Source organism: Pistacia vera, unplaced genomic scaffold (genome assembly GCF_008641045.1).
Source record: "Pistacia vera cultivar Batoury unplaced genomic scaffold, PisVer_v2 Contig277, whole genome shotgun sequence".
Taxonomy (NCBI): Eukaryota; Viridiplantae; Streptophyta; class Magnoliopsida; order Sapindales; family Anacardiaceae; genus Pistacia; species Pistacia vera.
In genome coordinates, this window is record NW_022196087.1 from 1,363,970 (window position 1) to 1,388,039 (window position 24,070).

Sequence of the window (24,070 nt, forward strand, 5' to 3'; positions counted from 1 at the left end):
CTTCATCCTGAAAAATATATATTGATTAAATTTAGTGAACCAAACAAAATAAAACAAGTGACAAACAAATTGCAGTACAAGGTGTTGAACAAAAAACAATTTTAGGAAACTTCGAAGTAAAGGCGGAAGATAAAAGAAAATAGTGTAAGAAAATGACCAACCTCGGTTAAAGTAAGATGATTCTCTGATTGGATTTTGTGAAATCAAATAGCCATGCTCATTCTTGCTACTCTTCCTCCTTTGAATTGAAGATTAAGTTTCCATCCATGTGAACTTTAGGGACGTGAGCAATCTTTGAGCAGTATTTTCCTCTACCCCTTTTCCATCGTCTTTTTAACAATGGACAATGGTCAATACGTAAATCCAGAAGTGAGGGTGGCATGCTTTGCAATGATTTGAGCTTTGGGCATTTCTGAATGCACAAAGACTCAAGAGAGGTGAGGCTTCCCAGATCTGGAATGGATTTGAGCTTTGGGCATTCATCAATGGACAAAGATTCAAGAGAGGTGAGGCTTCCCAACTCTAGAATGGATTCAAGGTTTTCGCAATTCTTAATCTTCAAACTATTAAGAGAGGCAAGGCTTCCCAGGTCTGGAATGGATTCAAGGTTTGGGCAACCATTGATCTCCAAACTTTCAAGAGAGATGAGGCAACTCAAGTCTTGAATGGTTTTTAGCTCTCGAAAATTGTTAATTGCCAGCCATTTAAGAGAGGTGAGGCTTTGAAGACCCAAAGTAGATAGAGAAGTTAGAGAGGAGGTCGTTCCCATGCTCTCTTGAGAAATTGGCCCTGAATCATCACATCCAGTAATACGAAGTTCTCTAAGAGAGGTGAGGTTGTGCAATCCCCCCTCTATTAGTGACTTACAGATTTTGGAACCTCTTTGAACAAGGAGCTCTGTTAGGTTGATTGGAACACCTTCTTCTGCAAACAATATTGGACAATTCCCTACACTTAAAAATTGAAGAGAGTTTGGAAATTTGAAGGATATTTCCATATTTGGACAATCCCATATCATAATCATCTCAAGACATGTAAGATTTTGTAGGTCTGAAGATACCGATTTAAGTTGATCACACAGCGAAAACATAATCATTTTGAGACACGTGCTATTTTCAAATGTCTCTATTATTGACTCTAGCTTTGAACAAGAGTCAATAAGGAGGCGTTCAAGTGCCTTAGGAAAACACTGCTGTCTAGATGATAGCGTTGTGAGCTCTTGACATCTTTCAATCCAAAGTCGTTTGAGTGTGTCAGGCAAACAACCATTTGATGATATGCACGTGAGAGATGGACAGTCATGAATGTCCAAGTACTCCAAACGAGTAGTACTCAAATCCTCCAAATGTTCCAATTGCTTACAATTTTGAATCTTAATTTTTTTCAAATATAAAGTTAGTATACCTCTTTCAAAGACTGTTAGAGAATCACAATCTTTAATTACAAGCCTTTCTAGATTTTTTTGCTTCAATCCTTCATGCAAAGATTTTAGAGCCTCCCAATTACTAATCGTCAAAGAACTCAGATTGGGAAGAAAATCGATCTCTGGAAACAAAACAAGACTTGTACAGTTTACAAAAGACAACTCTTTAAGGGATGTAAGGCTATGAATACCATGAAGTGGCTTACCAACACAACTCAAATTTTGCCACGAATTTGTGAGCTCTTCACAGCAAACAATCTTTGAAATTTTTTGAAATCCTTGCTTTATCCAATTTCCAAACTTTGGAGTGCTTGAAAGAGCCATAGGATTTAAAGACTGGAATTCTGTAGATATAGTACTACGACACACCACTTCCTTGCAGTCATTAATTTCTATTTTGCATAGCGATGGAACACTTGAAATTGAAGCCTTCAACTCTGAACACTTTTGAATAAAAAGCCTTTCCAATGAAGGAAGACTGTTAGGTAATTCTCCAGCAAGTTTCGGACATTTTATAATGGAAAGCTTTCGGAGAAGAGGGAATTTTTCAACATCTTCATTTTTTTTCTTATTGTTCCAATACCTCCATTCTTGCAGATTTTGTAAATGAAGAACCTCTAATGACTTGAAAGGCATCTCAAAATCTATTTTTTCTAGTTTCCCCATCCCTTGAATGGCCAGGTCTTTAAGTGAGCTCAACATCCAGATTGAAGGCAAACTTCCACTGTTGTTACAATTTTCTAATTTAAGGATTGTCATATTGGAGAGCGATGACGAATCTCCTAACCAAGATGGAAAACATGCACCACCATAGCACTTGATTACAAGTTCTTTCAAATTGCTATGAGGTTTTAGCATCTCAAGAACATGTCTTTCTACTTCCTCATTCGGTGAGCCATCGGATTGAGATCCCCATTCCAGCAACAATATTTCTAAATCTTTCATATTTTTTAGTACGGGCTCTCTTATTTGGTTTTGATGACTAAGGTTCTCTAATTTTGAAATGTGAAGCTCTCTTTGAAGAAATTTTAAATTCCTCAAATCATTCAAATTGAAATTCTTCCCTTTTACCACAATAAAATTAGACAACATTCGGAGATTTATCAACTCTTTCATCCCAGACGGCATCCCTTTTAATGACTTTGCACCTTTAATATCAAGATGACATAAATTGGTCAAATGTCTCATCTTGGAAGGTAACTTCAAAAGACGAGAACAATCTTTTAGTAGCAAAGTTTGCAAGTTAAGTAATGAGCTTGTTGACTCAGGCAAACTTTTGACCATAGTGTTAGACAAATTGAGATACTTTAGATGTATCAAGCCTCCAATTGAATTTGGTAAACATGTAATGTGGTATCTTTCTAAGGAGAGCACTCTTAACTTCTTCAAATGCGGCAATAAATTAAAAATAACTGTAGCATCTATGTAGCTGTGGCCATACCGCCAATAAGGACTCATAAATACTGGAAAGAATGTTCTTAGACTTTTCAATTTTTGCAAGTCCTTGAACGTACTTTTTCCATCATAACGTTTAGAAATATAAGAAAAATGACGAGTCCTTTCAAATTTTTTTGGTACCATAGAATTGACTTCCTCAAATCGATAGCCAATTTCTCCAAAAATTGATTGTGCTAGATCATGAACAAGGTCATGCATTACGTACTTAGAACTATTGCTACTTGATTGTTCAAAAAGTGACCTCGAACATAAATGAAGAAAATACTCACCAGCCAAATTCAGGTGCTCATCTGATTGTTGAATAATGCCTTCTCCCATCCACAAAAGCTCAAGTTCTTTCTTATCGAACTCGTAATCTTTAGGAAAAATTGCGCAATAAGCAAAACATCTTTTAAGATGTGGAGGAAGATGACGGTAACTTAACCTTAACACGGGAAGGATGTCATTTCCGTTAGATGAATCCCATACTCTGCTGTTTAATATATTCTCCCATGCATCAACTTTCGGCTCATAGTGTAGAAGACCACCCAGAGTCTTTGCTGCCAAGGGCAATCCTCCACACTTTTTAACAACACGTTCACGAAATTTTCCAAGAGCGTTACTATCCATACCAGTCGAAGGTGCATGCTTCATAAACAAATTCCAACATTCATCATCTGAAAGAGTCTTTAATTTATGAGTTTCAGAGGATCTCATTGTTACTGCAACTCTTTCATTGCGTGTAGTCACAATTATTTTACTTCCCCGTGCACTATCTTTGAATGGAGACTTGAAGGTTTCCCACAAACTCTCTGTTTCATTCCAAACGTCATCTAAGACCAGCAGGAATTTTCTTCCACGTATTTGCTTTTTCAACTCATCTTGCACTTCATTCAAACTATTTAGATTGGGGGGTGGGCGAATTATTGACTCGAGAACTGACTTCGAGATTCTCATGACATCAAAATCGTCTGAGACAGAAACCCATGCTTTTTCCTCGAACTTGAGATGATCCAATTCCTTGTCATTGTACACCTCCCGAGCAAGTGTTGTTTTGCCGAGTCCTCCCATGCCCACAATTGCTATCACACCAAAGTTGGCATCAATTGGTTTATCACTTGACACCATCTTAATTATTTCTTTTTTGTCTTCACCTCTCCCATAAACAGCTTCTTCAGTTGGCAGACTGGAAGTGGGTGGTCTTGGATCTACTGCTTGTTGGGTAGATGCAGCAGTACTTGATGTCCCTCCAGAAGTCTCATGCATCAATCCAAGTTCAACTCTTTCTTTATGGAGCTCTTCGAATCTGCCATTGATATCTTTCATCTTGGACCGCATACTGACATCAAACTTCATAGCGCGAGGAGTGAAATTATTGAAACAAGAAGGGGTATCAATGGAGTTCTGACGTGAAACTTCATAGGAGAACTCTTCCAGTAAATCCTCTACATCATAAGCCAAGTCTTGGAGATCATCGAGCCACAGTTTCACAGCCTTGTTGGTCAGTTGCTTCTCTTCCGCAGAGCTGAGCACCGCCTCAATCTTCAATAACTTCCGTTCCCACTTTTTTAGCTTCGAACGAACCCCTTTTACACTTGCAAAATAATTGAACAACTCAGGGGACGACAATTTTTCAAACAACAAAGGAAGGATTGCAGAGATAAGTTCAGCCATGGTTTTGGTAATCAAGATTCAAAAGAAAAGACGTGAAGGATTTGAGTTTGAGAGCAAAGCAAATAGAAACAGGTTAGTTTTTGTGTAGGGATACAAGGAACTTGAACTCAAGATACAAGAAAGGTACAGGCCTTTGTAAATTCTATTTCACTTTCCAATTTTACTGGATATAAGTTTTACTGTTTACAAACCGCATCTACAAAAGTCACTTGTCCAAGATCTAAGTCACTTCTATTTATTGAAATATATTCTGTAATCAATGAATTTATTTTACTTATGAATTTTTTTTCTTTTTTATCCATCTTTACATAGAATATGATTACTGATTAGTAGTTTTTAGATTTAATGTTACACATATTGACTTGTAGTAGCTGGTACTATATCATTCGTACACACTCCACCTGCCAAATAGAAGCTCAAACTCAAGATATAACAAGTCACAGGACTTTGGTAGCTACAACAATTTTACTAATTTGTGTGACCTTTCATAATAACCTTTAATTTCTAACTTTATGTGTTAATAATTTCTTTTTCCCTATTGTGAATTTTAAATATTACACTAATAAAATCTTGTCACAAAGAATTGAATATAAAGTAATGTGACATTATTCTTTAAATTACACATATGTTAATGAATTGTCTTTGTATATTCACTCTAATATTTATATTTTGTCATATCATTTTATTCATTTTAAATGTTGTCATTAGTATTGTCAATTGTGTACTGATTGAGTCAGCATGACTCTTTTTGTGGAATGACAAAATCCAAAGTTATCCTTCCTTTTATTGCAAGTCGGTAACTTGGTATGGCAATGAACATGTTCTCTTTAATACATTTCTAAGAAATTTCCTTGCAATTCACCTATAATTTCAGCAAATTAAGTTAATTTGTTGAAGAAGTTGGTATGGCATCATCGATCACTTGGCTTCAATACTTATGCAGGGTATATTTCTTTTGATTTAAACTTTTACTTTATCTTTTTCCATTTAAAGCTTTTGTAATTTAAAATATGACACGAATAAAGATGATCGTTGGATATGGAGATCACAGAGAAAAAATATATAACTATCCCTTACAAAGATAAAATTTATAAGCCTTCTAACTACTAATTAATTGATGAACGTAACTCAAAGAAATGAATAAATAGTTAGCAATTCATAGAGGCTAAGCTAATTCAAGTTATCTCCATTATTATTATAACATATTAAATCCCACAAGTTTTCGAACATTTCCTTTTGCTTAGATAACAAGGAAAAATGATTTGAGATATGGCCTGTCTAACAAGTTCTTTTTGCTGTAAAGCAACTAATTTATTCTTGCTTTAATATTCAGTGACTTGGGCTAAACATACAACATTTCTTTACTTTTCCTTTATATTATACTTCTTCCTAAACTTTGCCTTACTTCTAGCTCAAATAACAAATAAAGCAACTAATTTAGCATCTCTTTAATTGCACATAGTGTAGTGAAAAGATAAAGGCAGTTTTCGACTTTCATTTATGGTCTCCTCTAGGCTTTATATATTGACAATGGATGAGTATGAGAGCAAAGCAAGCACAAAATGGTTAATTTTTGTGTAAGAATGCTGAAACTTGGATCCAAGATACAAGAAAGACACAGGCTTTGGTAGCTACAATTACTATAATAATTTACTATTTTTTTTTTTTTTGTAATAATTTAGTATTTTAGTGTTAATCATATTATTATAAGTGTTTTGTATTATATTTATATAGTTTAATAAATTAGATTCATTTACTTTAGTAAGGATAATTGATTAAATGAAGTAATGTTGTAATTAAAATTTAGTAATATGAATTAACAGTTAAAACAAATTAATCAGAATTGAGAATTTTTTTATTAAAATGACAAATAATAATAATAATAATAATAATAATAATAATAATAATAATTGTTTATTTCAAATATTTTTTTTGTTTGATGAAAATATATAATGATAACATTACAGAAAAGGTAATCACATAACGAGATGAATTTAAATATGAAGAAGAAAAAAAAGTTTCTAATTTGAAATTAGGAAATTAGCAAAAAGGGGTGTAAACGAGAAACCAAATTAATTTTAAGATTGGGGAAAGACATGTGTAAAATTAAAAATCTAATTAAGTTAGAAATTGGGGAAAATAAACCTAATTAAGTAGATAGGAATAATTCGGTATTAGATGAGGTTTAAATAAATTTTTTTTTTTTTAAAATTACAGAAGAGGTATAATTAGCAACCAGGGATAATGATCAATTAAATGGAGAAAAAAAAAAATACTTCCCTATTTTTTAAATATTTTTTGAAGGCACAATAGTAGCTTTTGATAAGCATGAGGTTTTTTTGTCGTTCAACCTAGTTTTTGTTTTTTTGGGTCTATTGATAAACAGTGTTGTTATTTGAGTTCACCTATACTCTAATTGAGCCCCCTTATTAATTTTTATAAAGTTTAAAAGTATATTGTATATACAAAATTACCAAAATATATTATTTATATAAATAACTCTTAAATTACTTTTCCAGTTTTTTGAAACTTTTTAATATGTAGAATTCTAAGATAAGAATCTATTTATCTTAAACATTCAGTGAACTTTATAGAATTTCTAAGAAATTCTTTCAAATTGATCACCTTTGTCTAAGACTTTTGGCTCAGGTAAACCACTTAAAAATATATTGTTATGGATATTCACAAGTGCTTCTATACCACCCATTTATTTTTCAAGGAGTAATCAAGTAAAAAAAAAAAAAAAATAGTTATAATGATGATTTTTTTTGTAATGAAATTTTATAACCATTTATACTTTAGATGCATCCGCTTGTACTATTATCTGTAGTTTGTCATTCCCCATTAAATCTAACATATATAAAAGAAACCATCCATGTTTAGTTCCATATATGAAGAGAAAAGTGAAAATAATTAAAAATTCAAATGATAAAAATAATAAAATATATAAATTTTATATAAATACTTATATATTGGGTATGAAAGGGAAAATGTTAGGCCCATTAAGTCACATATAACCCATAACAGTAGAATTGAGTCCAAACAACTTATTCTAAGCCCAAATGAATACTTAAACTAAACATTAAAATAATTTCCAAAATACAATAAATTTGTGCACAGTGCACCCATTAATGCTAGGAAGAATGGGCAAGGTTTACCTTGAACCAAAAAATTGCATGACAATTATAAACAGATTAAGTCCAAAATGTGATTTTCAAGCATTTAAAATTAGGTTAAAGACAATATTGTACCGCAGTTTACCATAAACACCAAATCAATATATGAAGTAGTGTATCTATGCCCCCTCTTTGGTTTTGGAGACAAAAAATAAAAAATTTATACGAGATAATATCGCATTATTTATGTATGAATAATACTAATCTTATAAAGAGCCATACAAAGAGGTATATAAAAAAGCAATCATAAATTTTAAGAGTTGGATTTATCTCTTTATATGGTTAATATTACTCATTTATGTATTCACCTACTATGATAGGTGAAACTAAAACCAAAACACCTTCTTCATAGACGAAATGAATTTTTCTTTATTAGAACGAGACATGGTATTTATATGTTTATTCAATCAAATTCGTAAACTTATCCTACGTAAAAATTTCATGAGAAAATTTATATATTATTAAAAAAAAAAATGAAACAAAAGATACAATAAAGCCTGGATAAAATTATTGTATGAATTAATTTGTCTGTCTACCCAATACTGAATATAAAACCAAAAATTGACTAAGTATCGAGATCGTCACATATAAGTTTTTCTACTTGAAGATAATAACACAAACATATCGGCATCATTTTATGTCTATCAAATAAAACCCGACCCGTTTCATATCAACGTCAACCTGAAATGTGACAGACTTGCTATAGAAAGTGATCAGTGGTCACATCACATCACAGTCTTCTCTCATCAAAACCCATCATCCTAATAAATTATTCTCCTTTTTATCTTTTTTAATGGCTTCTTCTTTATCTTCTATTCCGCTAATTCTCCCAGCCCACTTAAACACTCACTCTTCCCAGTGGGCCTTTCATCGCCATCCTCCGTTCAATCCGTCACCTTCTACGACTTTCTCGATCGCACGCGAAACCTAGCTTCCCTCGATCTCGTTCGATCCATCAAAAGGTTTCGATAAATCATTTCATTTAACTTTTTTTTTTTTTGGTTGAATTTTTGAATTTGTGTTTGTTTATTATTATTATTTTGTTTAATTTAGTATATTTGTTTGATTGTGTGTGGGATGGGGTCGGTACCGTTGAGGCAATGTTACCGTGCTGATGCTTTGGATAGTGAGTAATGATGGTTTGTGGCTACACTACTGAAAATTTCCGAAACATAGATCGGTAACGATACCAGGTCTAGTACTGTGGGAAACCCTTGTTTGAGAGATGTTTTGCGGTAATGTCACTGGGCTGATACTTAGTGTACAATGTTTCGATAATTGTATGGAAAAAATTGTTTTTTTTTTTGGTTTCTAGAACAATGGTACACCAAAATGAAACATAGAAATGGTAACGTTACCAAACCCGACAATGTAGCAAGCCCCCATTTGAAAGATGTTTTGTAGTAACATTACTAAGTTCATGTTTTGGTGACAATGCTTTAATAATTGCACTGAAAAAAAAATGGTTTTGGGATACTAAATCATGAGTACTCCTAACCATAATTTAGGTGCAGTCACATTACAGGGTCCAGTATCGGAGGAGACCCTGTGGTAACGTTACTAAACTGATATTTTGTGTAAATAAATGGTATTAGGGAGATTGTTTTTGAATACTGAAATAATGTTATATGTAGTAACGAAAACATAGGTAGAGTAATATTGATAGACTCAATACTGTTGCATCGTTGCAAACTTGCTTCATGTGATTTAGGTTTGGTTTATCTAAGTGGGGATCGTATGTTTATTTCAGCTTCATAGTTTCGCTTTTGTTTTATACTGCAAATCTTGAGAATGATGGGAAGAGAGTTATCTAAGTGGCACTGCACCTATAAAGAGTTTCTGTTGTTCTAATCTTGTTAAATTAGAATCCTCAAAACATAGAGAAATACTACCATCCTTTAAAACAGGGGAATTATGTAAAATTTACTACTTGATGAGATGTTATCCATAACTCGGATGAGCCACAATTTATCAATTTTTCAGTCACTTGCCAGGATTGAATCATAATTGTATATATGGTTTAGGAATCAAATTTGAAATCCACATTTTACTGCATTAATAGAGCTTAAGTGCTAGTTAGGTGAAATATCACTCTGCTGTATTGGTAATGCTACTAATCACTTTGACTTCTATGGATTTCTAGTTCTAGCAGACACTGCAAGTTGCGAGAACATACACAACCTCGGTGACTGCAGAATGGGCTATGTCACTTCCCCTCAACTATCATGTTTTGCTAAAGAAAGCCAGAGCTGAGCTTAACCACCATGTTGGTCTAGACCATTTAGCAGAAGAACCTGATTTGGTCAAGTTGCCTTACCTCCTGTGCATAATCAATGAAACTCTTCGGCTGTTTCCAGCAGCACCATTTCTAGTGCCACATGAATCATCTGATTACTGCACAATTGGAGGGTACGATGTACCATCAACAACAATGTTGATTGTGAATGCATCGACCATTCATCGAGATGCCAAGGTGTGGGAGGACCCTGAAAGTTTCAGGCCAGAAAGATTTGAAGGATTGGAAGGTGAAGTTGAGGCATATAATTTCATACCCTTTGGTCAAGGAAGAAGATCCAGCCCTGGGGCTGGCCTTGCCAAAAGAGTGATGGGATTAGCATTAGCCACTTTAATTCAGTGTTTTGAGTGGGAGAGAATTAGTGAAGAGGAAGTGGACTTGATAGAAGGAACTGGTCTTACAATGCCTAAAGTCGAGCCATTAGAGGCCATGTGCAAAGCTCGCGAGTGCATGTTAAATGTGCTTTCAAAGCTTTGATTATTGCTTTTGTATCTTCTTATATATTTGTGGCTTCACAATGTTGCAGACTTCGTTTCCTATAATGGAACTTATGGGCTTAATCTAAAGTTTGCCAGTAACTAAGATATATTTTGGGAAATGGTTGAGGTCTTCCATTTCTTATAGTAATATTGGTAGAAAAATTTAATTAATGTTCACTGCACATCTTATCTCACTTCAATTCTAGTTTCGGTTCCTAAGTCCCAAGAATCGGTGCTGTGTGGGTTTGGTTCGGTTGCGAGGATTTAGATGGGATATCTAGACCTGCTCCCTCGTATTTGTGTCTTGGAGGAAGTCTTTGGAATTCGTAAGTTAAGTACCTAACTTTTAAGAGGTGTTTCATGGATACCCTCAGAGAAAAAAACAAAGAGACCCACAGGTTTTAAAATGAAATACTTATATTCTTATGGTTTCATAATAGAACATTTATATCCTTGTAATAGAATTATGTCTGTGAAAAATAAATATTTAATATTTGATCATGTGAGAAATGTCAGATATTAACTTCTTTTTATTATAGAAAAAAAAAAAAAAAAAGACATCTGACTCTAAATTAACTTTAAACAAAATGTCAGGGTGTAAGTGTTTTGTTTTGAAATCTATGAGTCTCTTTTACTTTCACTGAACCTAGGGGGTGTCCATGTTAATTTGAGGTTAGCCTTACCTAATAAAATTAAAAAGATGAAGGGTCACACCATCACACATCATCAAAACCAGATCTAACTTATAAGCTAACCCTCCACCTAATTTTACCCACACCTAATTACACCTCTGTGTTTCTTTACATTTTCCAAATAAATATTTTTATTTCATCCCTAAATAAAATAAATAGAAATTTTCAAAATCAAAATACGAATGAATGACAATTTCCTACCCAAGGTTTGTCATAATTACGTTTTCCCACCCATAAACTTTTAGAAAAACAATTTCCCATCTATCGTCAATCTCTGTCAATGGAATTTGTTACAAAACAAGGCTAAAGTTGAAAAAAAAAAAAAAATTATATTACCCTTTACTATTTGATTTTATAATTTTTAACTAGCTAAATAATATTTTCCCATCAAACTTAATAACATGTATTTTTCACCCTTAGTTTGGTTTATATTAATTTTAGGGTTAATAAATTTAAAAAAAAAAAAATTAAAAATAAAGTCAGTTATTAAAATAAAAAACTGGAAAAAAAATTAAAAAATTAGAAAAAAATAGTTGGCGAGTTAATAATGATTAATGTATAAAACTTGATTAATTAATTTGAGGCATACCCTTTTTTTTTTTTTTTTAAATAAAAATATAAGAACTGTGAAAGTGACACTACAATCCCTATCACTCTCTGTTAGTTATATATGATGATTAATGCTATGAACATAACAAAGCATTAATGACCTGTTATAATTGGTTGCAATAAATATTGCAATGACATAGCCATAGCTTACATGAAGGTATACTTTGTTCAGAAACTAGAACTCCGATAGAGGTAGTAAGATATGAAAAATAAGGAAGCCATAAAGATAATCACACAACACCAAATTTACGTGGTTCGGCAAAAACTTGCCTACATCCACGGATATCAATCAAATGACTAAAATAGAGAATGATAGTATAAGTCTAACACACTCACGTTATACCCAAACCCAAACCGGAAACCCGAAACCCATGTACACCCTTCTCTTATATATCTTTCAACTCTCTGCTACTTTATGCACACAAATCCCAAAAGTTGAAATTTTCTTCAATAATCTATGGCTCATATTATTTGACAATACCTTACAACTCACAACACTCACTCTTTACCCATAAAATTTCTTAACACCACCACCCACAAGCCTATATATAATCAGAGAAGAAGAGGATATCAACATTCTTTGGATGAAGAAACTGTCTCAAATCCAGTGCTTACATTGCTGTCAAGCCACTGCAGTTTTTTAGGCTTCTTATTCCTCTTATCCATCACAATAAGTTCACAGTGCCATGGCAAATGAATAGATTCTGTATCCTATAAAGGGACAACAACTTCCCTTGTCTTTCTTGCACCAAGCTGTGAATTATCATGGGACATACATCAATATTCTGGTTCCAATTAGGCAAAGCAACAACAAAATGTAAATTTTTAATAAGAAGTTCGTTTGTATGTACTTGAGATTATCTTGTCCAGTAAGCCTTCTCAGGAAAAGATTCAAGAAGAGAATGTCTCTTGATGATTTCCAAAAGTTCAAGAGATGCAATATTGGAGATTTTGCACTATTTGATCCTGCAGAAATGCAATGATCTTTTGTTAGAAAGATCTCAAAATGTACAAGAATTTCTGATATAAGTTGGAAAGCTCATACCAGCATCGAAACTATGATCTCAACTATATTGCAAAACATTTTCTGATCAACAATGCTTCAGTCACTCCATTCATATGATACACCTTGAACATTAATAAATACAGATTATGTAGAAAGGCAACGATTTTGGAAAACTATAAAAATAAGGCAAATAAGTAGAGAAAGAATATCTCAAGTGCTTACAAGATATAGAGGTCCATCACCTTAAGTTTGCTCTCATTCTTTTATCAAATGAATAAGACAACAAACTAACAAAGTGGCATAAACCATGAAAAGTGAGAATAGCAAGCATCTCTTTCTGTATATAACAAATTGAAAAAACAAATAAATAATGAAGAAGAAGATTATTAACCTTTTCACATGGATAATGGCTTCCAGCCTTCCAACCATTTCAGAGAGTTACTTTCAGTACAGAGTAATCACCAAGAAAGCTATAATGCAACGTTATACTATTAAAAAATGTTGTCAGATTAAAATTGTAAAATCATAACGGGAAAGAATTTGTTTCATACGTTACACATTTGTAGACAGAAGAATCCACCATCATCCTCATCTTCACTAAAAGATGATCCTGTGAATCAAAGACAAAGATGATCTGAGATTGAAATTCAGTAAAGGAGAAAGAATTTCTTATCCAAGTTGGAAATGTCATACCATCATAGGAATTGATCACAAGTCTACTGCAAAACATTTTCTGGTCGATAAACACAGCTTCACTCACTCCATTCATAGGATATATTCACCTTGAATATTATTAAATACAAATTATGTATAAATGTTGTCTAAGAAAAAAGGTAATGATTTTAGAGAATGTAAGAATAAGTCTACATCAGTGGTGAAAGACTGCCTCACAAGCTTTATTAAGCGAATTGTAGTGCCTCAACAAGGATATATTGAGGTCCATTACTTGGTTTTGCACTCATCATTTCTGCCTTTGAAAAATGGATAAGACAACAGAGTAACCAAATTTAAGAAAGGTCTTATTTGCAAGCCTGGACTAACAAAATTTAAGACTAAAAAATAAAAATAATGAAGATTATTAACCTTTTCACACGAATTCTAGCCTCTTTTTGAAAAATAGAATTTTACTAGCTTTCAGCTTTCCAATCTATGCAAAGAGTTACTTTATGTCCAGAGCACACCAACAAAGCAAGAATACAACGTTAAACTACTATCAAAAGTTGTCTGATCAAAATTGTAAAGTCATAGCGGGAAAGTTACTTCATACATTACACATATATAGATAGAAAAATCCACTGTCATCGTCCTCTTCGTTTATACCAGATGAACTACCTTAAGGGCTAAGTTATTCTTGCGCTGATGAGGGCAGCTTGATCCTGCGAATCAAAGATGATCTAGGATTACCATTTACTAAGAGTTTAAATATAAAAAGTATGTAAAATATGCCTAAATGCAGCTGGATAAGGAAAATTTTATGGCATTGCAATCACAGTCTGGTTTCATTTCACCTCAACAAAGAATCTCAAATCTGGCAACCATAGATTATGAAGGAACTTTTGCAAATATTATCTATATAAATCAATGATTGAAAATATTGGAATTTGTGTTAGAAGACTTTCTTTTGGTTACCTTTCACCCACAAGAGTTGAAGAAACTGATGACTTCAAAAAGATACCGTATAAAAACTTCAAATTTCAAGTATTCGTGTATCAAAATGTCCTACTCCACAACTGGATTGAAAACAATTCACATGTTTGAAATCGACTAACCTGGAATTGGAAATGAGGTGATTCTCTAATTGGCTCAGTATTTTGGGATCTAAAAAGACTTAGATTCTGCCGATAAATGTTACTCCTCTGAGTGGCAGAAGCATAACTTGTCTGAAACACAGAAAGATGAGGAAATTGATTCAAATTATATCTCTAAATCATATTTTAAATTTCTTTTAGTTACCTTACACCTACGAAAGTATCAAATTGAATAATGAACTCCAGATTTGAGATTTCAGCTATCCACTTGCTTCATCCTAAAAAATATATATATTGATTAAATCTAGTGAACCAAACAAAATAAGACAAGTGACAAACAAATTGCAGTACAAGGTGTTAAACGAAAAACAATTTTAGGAAACTTTGAAGTTAAGGCAAAGGATAAAAGAAAATAGTGTAAGAAAATGACCAGCTTGGGTTGAAGTGAGATGATTCTCCGATTGGATGTTGTGAAATCAAATAAGTATGCTCATTCTTGCTACTCTTGCTCCTTTGAATTGAAGATTAATTTTCCATCTATGCGAACTTTAGGGATGTGAGCAATCTTTGAGCAGTATTTTCCTCTACCCCTTTTCCACTGTCTTTTTAACAATGGACAGTGATCAATTCTTAAATCCAGAAGTGAGGGTGGCATGCTTTGCAATGATTTGAGCTTTGGGCATTTCTTAATGCACAAAGACTCAAGAGAGGTGAGGTTTCCTAGATCTGGAATGGATTTGAGCTTTGGGCATTCATCAATGGACAAAGATTCAAGAGAGGTGAGGCTTCCCAGGTCTGGAATGGATTCAAGGTTTGGGCAACTATTGATCTCCAAACTTTCAAGAGAGATGAGGCAGCTCAAGTCTTGAATGGTTTTTAGCTCTCGAAAATTGTTAATTGCCAGCCATTTAAGAGAGGTGAGGCTTTGAAGACCCAAAGTAGAGAGAAGTTAGAGAGGAGGTCGTTCCCATGCTCTCTTGAGAAATTGGCCCTGAATCATCACATCCAGTAATACGAAGTTGTCTAAGAGAGGTGAGGTTGTGCAATCCCCCTTTTATTAGTGACTTACAGATTTTGGAACCTTCCCGAACATCGAGCTCTGTTAGGTTGATTGGAACACCTTCATCTGCACACAATATTGGACAATCTCGCATATTTAATTCTTGAAGAGAGTTTGGAAATTTGAAGGATATTTCTACAATTTATGAAAGATAATTCTTTAAGGTATGTAAGGCTATGAATACCATGAAGTGGCTTACCAACACAACTCAAATTTTGCCACGAATTTGTGAGCTCTTTACAGCAAACAATCTTTGAAATTTTTTGAAATCCTTGCTTTATCCAATTTCCAAACTTTGGAGTACTTGAAAGAACCATAGGATTTAAAGACTAGAATTCAGTAGATATGGTAGTATGACGCACCACTTCCTTGCAATCATTAATTTCTATTTTGCATAGCGATGGAACACTTGAAATTGAAGCCTTCAACTCTGGACACCATAGAATAGAAAGCCTTTCCAATGAAGGAAGACTGATAGGTAATTCTCCAACAAGTTTCGGACATTCAACAATGGAAAGCTCTCGGAGAAGAGGGAATGTTTCAACATCCTCATTCTCTCTCTTAGTGTTCCAACACCGCCATTCTTGCAAATTTTGAAAATGAAGAAGCTCTAATGACTTGAAAAGCATCTCGAAATCTATTTTTTCTAGTCTCTTCATCCCTTTAATGGTTAGGTCTTTAAGTGAGCTCAACATCCAGAGTGAAGGCAAACTTTCACAGTTGTTACAATTTTCTAATTTAAGGGCTGTCACATTGGAGAGCGATGACGAATCTCCTAACCAAGATGGAAAACATGCACCACCATAGCACTTGATTACAAGTTCTTTCAAATTGCTATGAGGTTTTAGCATCTCAAGAACATGTGTTTCTACTTCCTCATTCGGCGAGCCATCAGATTGAGATCCCCATTCTAGCAACAATATTTCTAAATCTTTCAGATTTTTTAGTATGGGCTCTCTAATTTGGTTTTGATGACTAACGTTCTCTAATTTGGAAATGTGAAGCTCTCCTTTAAGAAATGTTAAATTCCTCAAATCATTCAAATTGAAATTCTTCCCTTTGACCACAATAAAATTAGACAACATTCGGAGGTTTTTCAACTCTTTCATACCAGACGGCATCCCATTTAATGAAGTTGCACCTTTAATATCAAGATGACATAGATTAGTCAAATATCTCATCTTGGAAGGTAACTCCAAAAGATGAGAACAATCTTTTAGTAGCAAAGTTTGCAAGTTAAGTAATGAGCTGATTGACTTAGGCAAACTTTTGACCTTAGTGTTAGACAAATTGAGATACTTTAGATGTATCAAGCCTCCGATTGAATTTGGTAAACGTGTGATGATGTATCTTTCTAAGGATAGCACTCTTAACTTCTTCAAATGCGGCAATAAATTAAAAATAATTGTAGCATCTATGTACCTTTGGTCATACGGATCATAAGGACTCATAAATACTGGAAAAAATGTTCTTAGACTTTTCAATTTTTCCAAGTCCTTGAACATATTTTTTCCATCATAATATTTAGAAATATAAGAAAAATGACGAGTCCTTTCAAATTTTTTTGGTAGCATAGAAATGGTTTCCTCATATCTAAAACCGATTTCTCCAAAAACAGATTGTGATAGATCATGAACAAGGTCATGCATTACGTACTTAGAACTATTGTTACTTGATTGTTCAAAAAGTGACCTTGAACATAAATGAAGAAAATACTCACCAGCCAAATTTAGGTGCTTATCTGACTGTTGAATAATGCCTTCTCCCATCCACAAAAGCTCAAGTTCTTTCTCATCAAACTCATAATCTTTAGGAAAAATTGCACAATAAGAGAAACATCTTTTAAGATGTGGAGGAAGATGACGGTAACTTAACCTTAACACGGGAAGGATGTCATTTCCGTTAGTTGAATCCCATACTCTGCTGTTTAATATATTCTCCCATGCATCAACTTTCGGCTCATAGTGTAGAAGACCACCCAGAGTCTTTGCTGCCAAGGGCAATCCTCCACACTTTTTAACAACACGTTCACGAAATTTCCCAAGAGCGTTAGTATCCATACCAGTCGAAGGTGCATGCTTCATAAACAAATTCCAACATTCATCATCTGAAAGAGTCTTTAATTTATGAGTTTCAGAGGATCTCACTGTTACTGCAACTCCTTCATTGCGTGTAGTTACAATTATTTTACTTCCCCGTGCACTATCTTTGAATGGAGACTTGAAGGTTTCCCACAAACTCTCTCTTTCATTCCAAACGTCATCTAAGACCAGCAGGAATTTTCTTCCACTTATTTTCTTTTTCAACTTATCTTGTATTTCATTTAAACTATTTAGATTGTTGGTTGTGTGATTTATTGACTCGAGAACTGACTTCGAGATTCTCATTACATCAAAATCGTCTGAGATAGAAACCCATGCTTTTTTCTCGAACTTGAGATGTTCCAATTCCTTGTCATTGTACACCTCCCGTGCAAGTGTTGTTTTGCCGAGTCCTCCCATGCCCACAATTGCTATCACACCAAAGTTGGCATCAATTGGTTTATCACTTGACACCATCTTAAGTATTTCTTTTTTGTCTTCACCTCTCCCATAAACAGCTTCTTCAGTTGGTAGACTGGAAGTGGGTGGTCTTGGATCTACTCCTTGTTGAGTAGATGCAGCAATACTTGATGTCCCTCCATAAGTCTCGTGCATCAATCCAAGTTCAACTCTTTCTTTATAGAGCTCTTCGAATCTGCCATTGATATCTTTCATCTTGGATCGCATAGTGACATCAAACTTCACAGCACGAGGAGTGAAATGATTGAAACAAGAAGGGGTATCAATGGAGTTCTGACGTGAAACTTCATAGGAAAACTCTTCCAGTAAATCCTCTACATCATAAGCCAAGTCTTGGAGTTCATCGAGCCACAGTTTCACAGCCTTGTTCGTCAGTTGCTTCTCTTCTGCAGAGCTGAGCACCGCCTCAATCTTCAGTAGCTTCCTTTCCCACTTCTTCAGCTTTGAACGAACCCCTTCTTCATTTGCAAAATAATTGAACAACTCAGGGGAAGACAGTTTTTCAAACAACAAAGGAAGGGTTGCAGAGAGCAAAAGTTCAGCCATGGTTTTGGTTATCGAAAGAAAAGACCTGAACGATTTGAGTTTGAGAGCAAAGCAAATAGAAACAGGTTAATTTTTGTGTAAGAATGCTGAAAGTTGGATTCAAGATACAAGAAAGACACAGGCTTTGGTGGCTACAATTTACTATAATAATTTACTATTTTTTAAAGCAAACATAATGTTGGACATTGTGAATGCGTAGAGACACAAACGTGCATACACATCTACCAATATATTGACTAAATTCAACACCTTAGGGTGCGTTTGATTCATTATTTTGGATAAGATTTTGGGAATAATATTGGGTAGTTGAATAAGAGAATATTACGAGATAAAATTTAAAAATTTATAAAAAAAACCCATAGGCTTGTTAATTTAATCAAGAGTAATACTAGCCTTACAAAGAAGTATACAAAAAACTAAATAAAGAGTCAAATTCAGCCCTTGAAATTCATGATTACCTCTTTCTCTCTCTCTTTTTCCTTTCTTTCAAGGGCTGGATTTGACTCTTTATGTGACTCTTTGTATACCTCTTTGTAAGGCTATTATTACTCTTTAATTAAACACCCTAATATATAAAATGACAAAAATACCCCCACCACCTGCAGTGCCAAATTCTAGCCACCACCGTTGGAATCTGGCCGGAAAATTGCATTACGACACAGACCGGTCGGATTTGTGTCGTAATGCGTCGATATGGTCTTTTCTGGCCAGATCTACCACGGATCTGGTCGGAAAAGGCCAGATCTACGACCGAATGTGGTCATCGGTGGCCGCAAAGGTCCATCTTTGGCCGTCAACGACGACCAAAGATATGGCCGTCGTTTTAGGTCAACGATGGTCAAGATTTGGCTGTCTTTGATCTTTGCAGATCGGTGAATAACCGGCCAGTTCCAGTCGTGATGTAAGCATTGTGACAGATTCCAGCTACCACCGACGGTGGTTGTCGGAATCTGACAAGTATGGGTGGATGGGGGTGTTTTTGCTAATTTTTAAACTTTTTTCTGGAGGTAAAAAATTAATAAACTTAAAGGGTTTAAAAGTAATTAAAAAAATATACTAGTATTTTTGGAATAGTGTGCCAAACAATATTTTAGGAATATAATTGGGAATATGGATAGAAATAATGAAATAAATCGCACCCTTAATTTCTATGCCTTTGTTTTTTGTGAAGCCATGTGCATTGCATCGCCCTTCACCAACTTCGATACATGCTTATATTAATTAAACAAATAATATCATATTACTAAGTCCGAAATTTATTTTCCCGATTTTGAATTTAACAGTTAAAGGGCCTTAACGTCTGATTTGATTAGGTTTTGATCTGAAGGGCAAGAATTAATCGAACGGATTGCGACTAAGAGGAGGCATTGTGGAGTGGAGGGAGAAGATATGTTTATGAGAGTTATTATGTGCTCTTGTTTTATTTTATTTTTTTTTCAAAATAATAAATATTATATAATTTTTTAAATTTAGATAATCGACCAAAAGTTGTTTCAGTTTTTTCATTTTTAAAGTTTTAAATTTTTAATATACCAATTGTGTCTCTAATCTTAATTGAAATATTCTTTTTTTTTTTCAATTGTAAATTTTTTTTTTTTGAAAAGGAAACATATAAATTAATAATATATTTGATATTAAAGAACCGAAATAATTTGCGATTATGACATAATATTACATTACTGGGTGTTGAGATATTTGTTTATTGAGAATAATTTTTATTAAGTTATCTTCAAATGATTTGTTGATAAGCTTTTATAAACTAATTTCTATTGGGGAAGATTAATATGATTTAAGTAAATTTTATTAAAATCATTTAAGATGAACCAGTATCCGAACCAAAAATCCAAATTTTTCACCGATTTGGATTTTAGAATAACTAATTTTTTTCGATTTGGTTCAGATACGTTAGCGGATCCAAGTTTAGGGGATTTTTTTTTTTTTTTTTAACACCCCAACCACGCACTGATATCACAAATGAATTGTTGAGGTGTAATCAAAATTAAAAAAAAAAAAATGAATAGTAATTAAAACTTGTCAAAACATGTAGTTTTGACAAAATTGAAGAAAAAATTAAAAATGTGGTCTATAAAATCACTTCCATTGACACAAATAGAGAAAATTCTCTCTCTCTCTCTCTCTCTCTCTCTCTCTCTCTATATATATATATATATATATATATATATACACACACATTAAATGCCTTTTTAATTTAATCTATTTTTTATCTATTAACGTGGTATTAGTAAGAATTTTTACTATAATTTCAAAAAAAAAAAAAAAATTAGATTAGAAACTTATATTATGAATTCTATATTTAATAGTTAGTATTAACTTCATGGTCAACACATATTTTAATTCCCTTCAAAGGCGGATCATGTCTCCCTCCCCATAGGCTTCTATTTAATATTGATTATAATATTACTGTCACAATTTTCTATAAGTTGTAAATTTTAATAAAAAAAAAATATTATAATTAAAATTAATTAAACGTGCATACACATATACCAATATATTGACTAAATTCAACACCTTAATTTCCATGCTTTTGTTTCCTTTGAGGCGATGTGCATTGCATCACTCTTCAACAATTTTGATACATGCTTAAATTAATTAAACAAAAATAATATCATAGTACTGAGGAGTAAACGACGTTTTCCTACTTAAATAATAGTTTATTGACACTTTTTCATCTATAAACTTTTAAAATATCAATTTATTATCTAAATTTATATTTCTTTTCGATTTCGATTTCAATATTATTGCAATCTCACACTACTATCATTTATTTTTCCCAATTATCACTCGTCAAAATTCCTCAAACACCTACTCTCGCCGACCTTGACAATCGTTGGCAATATATCAAGCAATTAGGGTTTGTGCAACTGCCCCCTAGGTCAAATTCCGATCAATCCCAATCACTAAAATCCAATCTTTCACCAGCAAAAGAATCACCAGCCGCCCATCTTTAAAGACCCTAACAGTCTGGACTGAGTTGACTCTCTGTTCGCCACCATAATATAAATTTGGATAGTAAAGTGATATTTTAAATGTTTGTGGGTGGGAAAGGTCATTAAACCATTATTTGGGTTGGAAAAAGTTGTTAACTCTATTACTAAGTCCAAAAAAAATTTTCTCACCCAAGGTTTGGTAAATCCACACTTTCTCACCCCTTGACTAAAAAAACCATATAGAATAGTGGTGGTGTGGGATCGCAACGACGTCAGAATTAAAAACAAAATATAAACTTGGGTAGTAAAGTGATTTTTCAAAAGTTTGTGGGTGGAATTAAACCATTATTTGGGTGGGGAAAATGTCTTTTACTCTTTTTAAAATGTTAATTTTTTAAATTATACCGATTGTGTCTCTAATCTTAATTGAAATAATCTTTTTGTTTTTTCAATTGTGATTTTATTTTGAAAATGAAACATATAAATTAATAATATATTTCATATTAAAGAATTGAAAGTTTTTTTACATCTGTAAAATATAGAAAGTTAAAATGAAAATTATTAGTTCATTGAGAAGTAGAAATTCCCAGCTGCACACAAAACAATAGAAAGACACATAAATTAGACAACATATAATTAACAAAGGCCAAACTTGGACAGAATTAAACTAAACCAGGAATTTCATAAAAGGATAAGCATGAACATTTTTTTTTTTTTTTTTCTAAATTAGGGTTTGGTGTAGAGTTACCACGATAAAATGCTTAATAACAATCAATTCCCATATCGGATTTCAATATAACTAATTCGAAATCTTTACATTGCAATTCTACTATGGATAAAGTTACGAATTGCTTTTATCTTTATACCCTAATTTAGGTCCCAGTGGAATTATCGCTAGTGGGGGTGTTAGTCGAGCCAAGCCATTCGCGAGTAGCTCAGGTGCCATTTCAAGTCGAGCTAGAGACACCTAGTACTCGGCTCAAGCGACTCGCAAGCCTCCACGAGCTCGAAAGGGCATATATGAATGTTTTGTAAGTATGAGGGGGTTTATGTTATTTTCTGTTTTGCATATAAATTATTTTAATTATAGAAACCCTAACTTCTTCTTCTTCATCTGTCAGCTCAGTCACTTCTCCTTCTCTCTTTTTCTCTTCTTTCTCCTTCTCTCCCTTTTCTCTCTTAGACTAGAAAATTGCATTGTAGTAAATGTTCAATGATTTGTTTCTTTTCTGACATAAATAAGCTACAGAGGAGGTGAATCATGCAAGCCCGGAGGTTGGATTAAGGCTTGATCATGGAGAAGGAAGGAGAGGATAGAGGGAGAAGTTGAAGGGAAGTGGCCATTGAAATTCAAATAAGTACCATTGATGATGATGGCTGGATTAGGGCTCTCTCCCCCTTCTCTCTTAGAGAACCTCTTGGAATCAATGGCTGGGATTGGGCTCAAGGTTGAGGTCAGCTCGATTACATGTGTGTACAGGTAATCGAGTCACTTGAGCTCTATTTTTCCTATCGAGCTCGAGCTCCTCCTGTACATGCTGAGTTGAGCTCGATTGTCCAAAAGCTTGGCTTGGCTCGATAACACCTTTAGGGCTAGGATGTCCACTCATAAGGTTGCAAACGAACTGAACACAAACAAACACCCCTGTTCGAAAATCGTTCGATAAGCATAATGGGTTGTTTGAAATCCTGTTCAAACTTGAATGAACATAGAATCGCCGTTTGAAGTCATTCGATTAACAAAATGAGTTGTTCGAAATCATTTGATTAAGTGTTCAATTAAGCATTCGAATAACTCGAATATCTTTGAAGGGAAATTAGAATAGGGTTTTGGATTTTTGTTTAAAAATGTGGGTTGGGTCGGGTTAGCTGGTTAGTTTATTGTGTTTTTATTTTATATATAATGTGTAATTATGTATATACAAAATTATTATCATACATATATTAATCATAGATTAAATGTGTTTTATATGTTATTAAATTATTAAAATAATAGATTATCATGTATATATTATTATTACATAAATTATCATACATATTTTAAATATCTACAAATATATTTTGTATCAATACCCATAAATTCATAGTGGAATGATGGTCTATTGTAATATATGATCAATACATATTATAATTTTCAATATAATTTTATATTCTATTATATTATGTATTATATAATAGAACGGGGGTCTTTTATAAGTTTGTAATATATATATGACATCAAAATGCTTGCAAACAGATCGGTTTGTTTGCAACCCTATCCACACACAGATACATACCTTGAAATTGTGCAAAAATACCATTTGCTCATAAAATGGAACTTATTACAGATGAATTGTTTGAGGTATAATCAAAATTCAAAAAAATGAATAGGAATTAAAACTCGTCAAAACATATAGTGTCCTTTATAATAATTTT

The 24,070-nt window shown here is 33.3% G+C and overlaps 3 protein-coding genes across 4 annotated transcripts; 1 reads left to right on the forward strand and 2 right to left on the reverse strand.

The window, feature by feature from the left end:
• Positions 1 to 226: 226 nt before the first annotated feature.
• Positions 227 to 4,534, reverse strand: LOC116133929 (putative disease resistance RPP13-like protein 1). Its single transcript, XM_031419596.1, has one exon. It carries the CDS (start codon positions 4,532 to 4,534, stop codon positions 227 to 229), a length of 4,308 nt encoding a protein of 1,435 aa, XP_031275456.1.
• Positions 4,535 to 8,535: 4,001 nt separating this feature from the next.
• On the forward strand, positions 8,536 to 10,573 carry LOC116133950 (cytochrome P450 81Q32-like). Of its 2 annotated transcripts, XM_031419616.1 has the most exons (3): positions 8,536 to 8,672; positions 8,838 to 8,945; positions 9,854 to 10,573. In XM_031419616.1, the coding sequence occupies exon 3, from the start codon at positions 9,914 to 9,916 to the stop codon at positions 10,481 to 10,483; it is 570 nt and encodes a 189-aa protein (XP_031275476.1). In that variant the 5' UTR covers positions 8,536 to 8,672; positions 8,838 to 8,945; positions 9,854 to 9,913; the 3' UTR covers positions 10,484 to 10,573. The 2 variants fall into 2 exon arrangements, with proteins under 2 accessions (XP_031275476.1, XP_031275475.1); XM_031419615.1 differs by lacking the exon at positions 8,838 to 8,945.
• Positions 10,574 to 15,929: 5,356 nt separating this feature from the next.
• Positions 15,930 to 18,707, reverse strand: LOC116133930 (putative disease resistance RPP13-like protein 1). Its single transcript, XM_031419597.1, has one exon. The coding sequence runs from the start codon at positions 18,705 to 18,707 to the stop codon at positions 15,930 to 15,932; it is 2,778 nt and encodes a 925-aa protein (XP_031275457.1).
• Positions 18,708 to 24,070: the final 5,363 nt, after the last annotated feature.